Here is a 9,554-nt window from a genome sequence, read left to right as displayed (position 1 = left end):
TCTCTCTCTCTCTCTCTCTGTCTATCTCTTGTCGCTCTCTCTGTCTCTCTCTCTCTCTCTGTCTCTCTCTCTCTCTCTGTCTATCTCTGTCGCTCTCTCTCTGTCTCTCTCTCTCTCTCTCTCTCTCTCTCTCTCTCTCTCTCTCTCTCTCTCTCTCTCTCTCTCTCCCTGTCTCTCTCTCTCTCTCTCTCCTCTCTCTCTCTCTCTGTCTCTCTCTCTCTGTCTATCTCTGTCTCTCTCTCCCTGTCTCCCTCTGTCTCTCCCTGTCTCACTCTGTCTCCCTCTCTCTGTCTCTTTCTCTCTCTCTCTGTCTCCCTCTCTCTGTCTCTTTCTCTCTCTCTCTGTCTCTCTCGCTCTCTCTCTCTCCCTCTGTGTCCCTCCAGGAGAGCAGCCGTTCCCCTGTCTAGCAGCGTACGGAGCCTCCAAGGCAGCTCTCAACCTGTTCATCAACACACTGCGCCACGAAATGGAACCCTGGGGGGTCAAAGTGTCCACCATACTGCCATCCTCATACAAGACAGGTGAGGGTCAGAGGTTAGGGGTTAGGGTTATAGCTGGAACCCTGTGGTATCAAAGTGTCCATCATACTACCATCCTCATACAAGACAGGTAAGGGTAAAGGTTAGAGGTCAGAAGTTAGGGGTCAGGGGTCAGGGTTCTTACATCCACCATTCTACTCTTCTCATACTAGATAGGTGAGGGGAACCTGGGGGAGCAGGGGGAAGGGTTTGGGTGTAACACACAGTGGCAGGGGAATATGCAAAAGTTGTCACATTCCAACACATGGGATGGGGACTAATGCCAGAGAATGCTAGGATGGGATGGGGACTAACGCCAGAGAGATGCTAGCTGAATGGGGCCTAACGCCAGAGAGATGCTAGATGGGATGTGGAACTAACCCCAGAGAGATGCTAGATGGGAATGGGACTAACGGCCCATATAACTTACTAGAGCGATGCTAGATTGGATGGGGACTAACGCCAGGAGACGCTGCTAGATGGGATGGGGACTTAACGCCAGAGAGAAGATGCTAGATGGAAATGGGGCACTAACGGCCAGAGATGCTAGATGGGATGATGGGGACTAACCCCCGAGAGATGCTAGATGGGATGGGGACTAACGCCCAGAGAGATCGCTAGACTGGGATCGGGGACCTCTAACGCCAGAGAGATGCTAGATGGATGGGGACTAACGCCAGAGAGATGCTAGATGGTATGGGGACTAACGCCAGAGAGATGCTAGATGGGATGTGGACTAACGCCCAGAGAGATGCTAGATGGGATGGGGAATAACGCCAGAGAGATGGCTAGATGGGATGGGGACTAACGCCAGGGAGATGCTAGATGGGATGGGGGACTAACGCCAAGCAGAAGATGCTCGAGGGATGGAGACTAACGCCAGAGAGATGCTAGATGGATGGGGACTAACGCCAGAGAGATGCTAGATGGGATGGGGACTAACGCCCGAGAGATGCTAGATGGGGATGGGGACTAACGCCAGAGAGATGCTAGCTGGATGGGACTACGCCAGAGAGATGCTAGATGGATGGAGACTAACGCCAGAGAGATGCTAGAGGGGATGGGGACTAACGCCAGAGAGATGCTAGATGGGATGGGGACTAACGCCAGAGGCAGAGAGAGCTAGATTGGGATGGGGACTAACGCCAGAGAGATTGCTAGATGGGATGGGGACTAACGCCAAGAAAGATGCTAGATGGGATGGAGACTAACGCCAGAGAGCTGCTCGATGGGATGGGGGACTAACGCCCAGAGAGATGCTAGATGGGATGGAGACTAACGCCAGAGAAATGCTAGATGGGATGGGGACTAACGCCAGAGAGATGCTAGATGGGATGGGGACTAACGCCAGAGAAATGCTAGATGGGATGGGGACTAACGCAGAGAGATGCTAGATGGGATGGGGACTAACGCCAGAGAGATGCTAGATGGGATGGAGACTAACGCCAGAGAGATGCTAGATGGGATGGGGACTAACGCCAGAGAGATGCTAGATGGGATGGGGACTAACGCCAGAGAGATGCTAGATGGGATGGGGACTAACGCCAGAGAGATGCTAGATGGGATGGGGACTAACGCCAGAGAGATGCTAGATGGGATGGAGACTAACGCCAGAGAGATGCTAGATGGGATGGAGACTAACGCCAGAGAGATGCTAGATGGGATGGGGACTAACGCCAGAGAGATGCTAGATGGGATGGAGACTAACGCCAGAGAGATGCTAGATGGGATGGAGACTAACGCCAGAGAAATGCTAGATGGGATGGGGAATAACGCCAGAGAGATGCTAGATGGGATGGGACTAACGCCAGAGAGATGCTAGACAGGATGGGGACTAACGCCAGAGAGATGCTAGATGGATGGGGACTAACGCCAGAGAGATGCCTAGATGGAATGGGGACTAACGCCAGAGAGATGCTAGATGGGATGGGGACTAACGCCAGAGAAATGCTAGACAGGATGGGGACTAACGCCAGAAAGATGCTAGATGGGATGGGGACTAACGCCAGAGAGATGCTAGATGGGATGGGGACTAACGCCAGAGAGATGCTAGATGGGATGGGGACTAACGCCAGAGAGATGCTAGATGGGATGGGGACTAACGCCAGAGAGATGCTAGATGGGATGGGGACTAACGCCAGAGAGATGCTAGATGGGATGGGACTAACGCCAGAGAGATGCTAGACAGGATGGGGACTAACGCCAGAGAGATGCTAGATGGGATGGAGACTAACGCCAGAGAAATGCTAGATGGGATGGGGACTAACGCCAGAGAGATGCTAGATGGGATGGGGACTAACGCCAGAGAGATGCTAGACAGGATGGGGACTAACGCCAGAGAGATGCTAGATGGGATGGAGACTAACGCCAGAGAGATGCTAGATGGGATGGGGACTAACGCCAGAGAGATGCTAGATGGGATGGGGACTAACGCCAGAGAGATGCTAGATGGGATGGGGACTAACGCCAGAGAGATGCTAGACAGGATGGGGACTAGAGGAGTGGAAACGAAGGAAGACGAGCGCTTTAAAAGATCTAGAATATGAACATGAAATAACAGCCCTTTTTGGGCAGTTAAGATTTTTAAACATGCAGTTTGATTCCGTTGATGTTTGATCTTTACTTACGTAGCTGTGTGTTGTCGTGGATACTGGCCTCTGATCTTATTCGTGTACAACTAGCTGTCTGGCAGTGGTTTCGTGAATACGGAGTGGTTCACACTCTGACCTCTAGAGTACTATGGAAACCAGAGACCTGTATATAGTCTGTGTAGATATATCTGGTGGTGTTAGACCCTGGGATAGATAGATATCTCTACAGAACAACACAGACCTGTATATAGTCTGTGTAGATATGTCTGGTGGTGTTAGACCCTGGGATAGATAGATATCTCTACAGAACAACACAGACCTGTATATAGTCTGTGTAGATATGTCTGGTGGTGTTAGACCCTGGGATAGATAGATATCTCTACAGAACAACACAGACCTGTATATAGTCTGTGTAGATATGTCTGGTGGTGTTAGACCCTGGGATAGATAGATATCTCTACAGAGCCACACAGGAAGTGCAGCTGTCACATGTGATGTTGATTGGTAGTAACAGTGTAAATGTTTATTTATACACTCATTATGCCGATTACCATTTGTGAACCAAGACAAACATTTGTTTTTACATGTTACAAACATTATTTCATGCTAATAGCAGCAACGATGATATAATAGTGTGTAATTTACATCCCGTTTATTGTAAAGTGACCACATGGTGTACCTCAATCTGTTTCTTCTGATTGGCTCGCCATGTGTGGAACTAGACTAACGTATTTACATCTTATTAGCATGTTAATAGCACAGTATTAGCATATTACTAGCACCTTATTAGATGTTACTAGCTCCATATTATCATGTTATTAGTGCCTTATTATCATGTTATGAGCACCTTATTAGCATGTTATTAGCACATTATTAGCATGTTATTAGCATGTTATTAGCACCGTATTCGCATGTTATTGGCACATTATTAGCATGTTATTAGCACCTTATTAGCATGCTATTAGCACCTTATTTGAGTCTCATTAGCATGTTATTAGCACCGTATTAGCATGTTATTAGCCACTTATTAGCATGTTATTAGCACCGTATTAGCATGTTATTAGCCACTTATTAGCATGTTATTAGCACCGTATTAGCATGTTATTAGCACCGTATTAGCATGTTATTAGCCACTTATTAGCATGTTATTAGCCACTTATTAGCATGTTATTAGCACCTTATTAGCGTGTTATTAGCACCTTATTAGCATGTTATTAGCCACTTATTAGCATGTTATTAGCACCTTATTAGCATGTTATTAGAGGCAAAAATTATGTATTGCTCTAACCTACGTATTAAATCATGCTCTAAATTTAAACTAACTCAGTCCTTTATATATTCTGATCCCAGGTCAGTCCAATAACCAGGAGTACTGGAATAAGATAGAGAACCTACGGTGTAAAGGAAACTCCCTGTTAACTCAGTCCTTTATATATTCTGATCCCAGGTCAGTCCAATAACCAGGAGTACTGGAATAAGATAGAGAACCTACGGTGTAAAGGAAACTCCCTGTTAACTCAGTCCTTTATATATTCTGATCCCAGGTCAGTCCAATAACCAGGAGTACTGGAATAAGATAGAGAACCTACGGTGTAAAGGAAACTCCCTGTTAACTCAGTCCTTTATATATTCTGATCCCAGGTCAGTCCAATAACCAGGAGTACTGGAATAAGATATAGAACCTACGGTGTAAAGGAAACTCCCTGTTAACTCAGTCCTTTATATATTCTGATCCCAGGTCAGTCCGGTAACCAGGAGTACTGGGAGAGTCAGTACAAGAGCCTGATCCACAACCTGTCCGCAGGCCTGCTGGAGGAGTACGGGGAAGACTACACGCACGAGACCAAGGAGCTCTTCCAACATTTCGCCCAGTCGGCTAACGAGGACCTGTCACCAGTCATCAACACCATCAGCGAGGCGCTGCTCTCCCCCCGGCCCTTGGTCCGATACTACGCTGGGCCCGGCGTGGGCCTCATGTACTTCGTTTATAGTTATTTCCCTCTGAGACTCTCAGACAAGTTCCTCCAGAGACTATTTGTCCAGAAGAAGATCATCCCACGAGCGCTGAGGAAAGAGAACAACAACAACAACAACAACATCAACAGCAACAACAACGTGGAGAAGATAAAGAAGTAAAATAATGAGTTGTGTGTTTGTTTTTTAAGGTTAAAAAGTGGAAGCTGTAGGACCCACTTACGTCAGGTAAAACACGCTCATCGTGTTGTTGTCTATTTTGGTTTGAATATTGTGGTTTTTGCGTTGGTGTTCATATTGAAGGGCTCATTATATTGGTGTTCACATTGAAGGGCTCATTATATTGGTGTTCATATTGAAGGGCTCATTATATTGGTGTTCACATTGAAGGGCTCATTATATTGGTGTTCATATTGAAGGGCTCATTATATTGGTGTTCATATTGAAGGGCTCATTATATTGGTGTTCATATTGAAGGGCTCATTATATTGGTGTTCATATTGAAGGGCTCATTATATTGGTGTTCATATTGAAGGGCTCATTATATTGGTGTTCATATTGAAGGGCTCATTATATTGGTGTTCATATTGAAGGGCTCATTATATTGGTGTTCATATTGAAGGGCTCATTATATTGGTGTTCATATTGAAGGGGTCATTGAAGATGAGTATTTGAGTGGCTTTCCCTCCCGGTAGACGGCAGACACCAACATAGCTGGCACACAGAGACAAATATTTAGAGAGTTTGTCCCAACTTTTAGAACGGACGACATGTTAGCACCTTAATATGCTGTATGGTTTTGCTGGCACCAACACGGCTGGCACCAACACGGCTGGCACCAACACGATGGCACCAACACGATGGCACCAACTCGGTGGCACCAACACAATGACACCAACACGGCTGGCACCATCACGATGGCACCAACACGGCTAGCACCAACACGGCTGGCACCAACACGATGGCACCAACACGGTGGCACCAACACGGCTGGCACCAACACGGCTGGCACCAACACAATGGCACCAACACGAATGGCACCAACACGATGGCACCAACATGGCTGGCACCAACCCGGTGGCACCAACACGGTGGCACCAACACGATGGCACCAACACGGCTGGCACCAACCCGATGGCACCAACACGGCTGGCACCAACACGATGGCACCAACACGATGGCACCAACACGGCTGGCACCAACACGGTGGCACCAACACGATGGCACCACACGATGGCACCAACACGGTGGCACCAACACGATGGCACCAACACGGCTGGCACCAACCCGATGGCACCAACACGGCTGGCACCAACACGATGGCACCAACACGATGGCACCAACACGGCTGGCACCAACACGGTGGCATCAACACGATGGCACCAACACGATGGCACCAACACGGCTGGCACCAACACGGCTGGCACCAACAGGGCTGGCACCACAGAGCTCTGTAAATACACCATTCTGTCACATCCCCATGGAGCACCTGAATTCAAGGACCTTTATAGATGTTCAATTATATTTGTTATTTTTAATTCGAACTGTTCGTCATTGTTCGTTTCTTTGTATTTTTCACTCCACTGAATGTTCTTCTTCCATCAGAGCCATGCCAGTTTTATTTCATGAATCACTGAAAACTGTGAATTTTACAATAACAAATATTCTTTAAAATATTGTTTAAAAAAATGTATTTTTTTTTTCACTCATTGTTCACCTAACTTTGGTAATATTAAAAGATGACTTTTTACAAATATTTTTGTTATCTCTTGCCTCAGCAATCAGAGGAGAGAGGAGAAGAGAGGGCATGGGAGAAAGAGATGGGAGAGGGAGGAGAGGAGATGAGAGAGGAGAGGAGAGGAGAGGAGAGGAGAGGAGGAGGAGAGGAGAGGAGAGGAGAGGAGAGGAGAGGAGAGGAGAGGAGAGGAGAGGAGAGGAGAGGAGAGGAGAGGAGAGGAGAGGAGAGGAGAGGAGAGGAGAGGAGAGGAGAGGAGAGGAGAGGAGAGGAGAGGAGAGGAGAGAGGGAGGATAGGAGAGAGGAGCCAACACCAAACACAGCTCTCCTTCTGTCCTGGAGTGGTGGGACAGTTTGTTGACATGCCAGGAGCCCATCTTTGACCTTTATACTCAAACCTAACCACCCATTTCTAATCTGTCAGTTAGTATTTGGAGCATGGTGTGCTAATTCCATAGCTGAGTTCACTTAATTAAGCCTCATAACATTGTATAACTGACGAAAGATCGGGGGCGAGGTTGGGAGGGAATGGTTTGACCCTACTTTGCTTCGCTCAGCAGGGGCGGCAGGGTAGCCTAGTGGATAGAGTGGAGGGGCGGCAGGTAGCCTAGTGGTTAGAGGGGAGGGGTGGCAGGGTAGCCTAGTGGTTAGAGTGGAGGGGCGGCAGCGTAGCCTAGTGGTTAGAGTGGAGGGACGGCAGGGTAGCCTAGTAGTTAGAGTGGAGGGGCGGCAGGTAGTCTAGTGGTTAGAGTGGAGGGGTGGCAGGGTAGCCTAGTGGTTAGAGTGGAGGGGCGGCAGGGTAGCCTAGTGGTTAGAATGGAGGGGCGGCAGGTAGACTAGTGGTTAGAATGGAGGGGCGGCAGGTAGCCTAGTGGTTAGAATGGAGGGGCGGCAGGTAGCCTAGTGGTTAGAATGGAGGGGCGGCAGGTAGCCTAGTGGTTAGAGTGGAGTGGTGGCTGGGTAGACTAGTGGTTAGAGCGTTGGACTTGTAACCAGAAGCTTGCAAGTTCAAACCCCCGAGCTGACATCTGTCTTTCTGCCCCTGAACAGGCAGTTAACCCACTGTTCCTAGGCCGTCATTGAAAATAATAATTTGTTCTTAACTGACTTGGTTAAATAAAGGTCAAAAGGAAAAGTAGAACTTTGGCAAAATGTACACGTCTCAAATTTGACCCTTTTCCCTATAAAATGCACTACTACAAGTAGGAATTAATGCAAGAAAATTGGTATTTAGTTGAGCATCATGAGCAAGCAGAAGGACTTTGTTTATAAGTTTCTCCTGGTCAAAGACCAGGGCCCATAGAAAAATAGGTGCCACTAACTAGTGAATAGTTTGCCATTTGGGACTCATGATAATGAGTTTACTCTGTATGCCCATTCAAATAAATAACCCCCACGCTATAGAGCTCCGCCCCCTAAATCGACCCAGGTCTGGGTCCCCTCTTCCTAGAACTTCCTAGATGCCAGTCTTCCAAGAACCATCAGAGAGTCTGTGTATTCTGTGGGAAGAGGAGAGGGGAGAGAGGAGAGGGGAGAGGAGAGAGAGGGGAGAGGAGAGAGAAGAAAGGGGAGAGGAGAGAGGGGAGGAGATGGGAGAGGGGAGAGGGGAGGAGAGGAGAGGGGGGGAGGGGAGAGGAGATGTGAGAGGGGAGAGGAGAGGGAGAGGGGAGAGAGGAGAGGGGAGGAGAGGGGAGGAGATGGGAGAGGGGAGGAGATGAGAGGGAGGGGGGGAGAGGAGAGGGGGGGAGAGGAGGGGAGAGGAGATGAGAGGGGGGGAGAGGAGGAGAGAGATGAAAGAGTGTGTCCAGACAACAGCGACCACTGATTGTTTTGGTGAGTGATCAGCGATGAAAACGCTGTTGGTTTGAACTCACGTTGATTAACAGAGACAGGACAGAGGCTTGGTGTTTATAGTGTCTTTGTTACGGCATCCATCTGACCACACAGCTGCTGGCCAAACATTGACGGAGAGTTTCTTCACTTGACTGAATCACGCTTTTTCATGTAACCTCTTGTGGTGTGGCCACTTACATAAACAAGAACATCAACACAGACAGACAGACAGACAGACAGACAGACAGACAGACAGACAGACAGACAGACAGACAGACAGACAGACAGACAGACAGACAGACAGACAGACAGACAGACAGACAGACAGACAGACAGACAGACAGACAGACAGACAGACAGACAGACAGACAGACAGACAGACAGACAGACAGACAGACAGACAGATAGACAGACCATTCATAACTCAGTGTAACTTTGCTCCAAATTTAACAAGTTACAATCACATCTAACCAGTTGTAACCACCGTTCCCCTCACCCCTCACCCTAACCCTAACCCTAACCCTAACCCTAACCCTAACCTTCACCCTCACTCTCACCCTCACCCTAATCTTCACCCTAACTCTTACCCTGACCCTCACCCTAATATTCACCCTAACTCTCACCCTCACCCTAACCCTCACCCTAATCTTCACCCTAACTCTCACCCTCACCCTAACCCTCACCCTAACCTTCACCCTCACCCTAATCTTCACCCTAACTCTCACCCTGACCCTCACCCTGACCCTCACCCTCACCCTGACCCTCATCCCTACTTCAACCTAACCCTCACCCCCCGGGGCGGCAGGGTAGCCTAGTGGTTAGAGTGTTGGACTAGTAACCGGAAGGTTGCAAGTTCAAACCCCCGAGCTGACAAGGTATAAATCTGTCGTTCTGCCCCTGAAC

General features: G+C 48.5%; 1 protein-coding gene across 1 annotated transcript in view; it reads left to right on the top strand.

Annotated features, from left to right (window-relative positions):
* hsd11b2 (hydroxysteroid (11-beta) dehydrogenase 2) overlaps nucleotides 1-6,837 on the top strand; it is a 50,937-nt gene extending 44,100 nt beyond the window's left edge. The window contains exons 4-5 of the mRNA XM_031812548.1: nucleotides 384-521; nucleotides 4,848-6,837. Of these exons, the coding sequence (XP_031668408.1) occupies nucleotides 384-521; nucleotides 4,848-5,245 (536 nt within the window). The 3' untranslated portion in view covers nucleotides 5,246-6,837. The remainder of the gene's footprint in view (nucleotides 1-383; nucleotides 522-4,847) is intronic.
* Nucleotides 6,838-9,554: the final 2,717 nt, after the last annotated feature.

Source organism: Oncorhynchus kisutch, unplaced genomic scaffold (genome assembly GCF_002021735.2).
Source record: "Oncorhynchus kisutch isolate 150728-3 unplaced genomic scaffold, Okis_V2 Okis03b-Okis08b_hom, whole genome shotgun sequence".
NCBI classification, from domain to species: Eukaryota; Metazoa; Chordata; class Actinopteri; order Salmoniformes; family Salmonidae; genus Oncorhynchus; species Oncorhynchus kisutch.
This window is presented reverse-complemented; position numbering and strand designations above follow the sequence as displayed.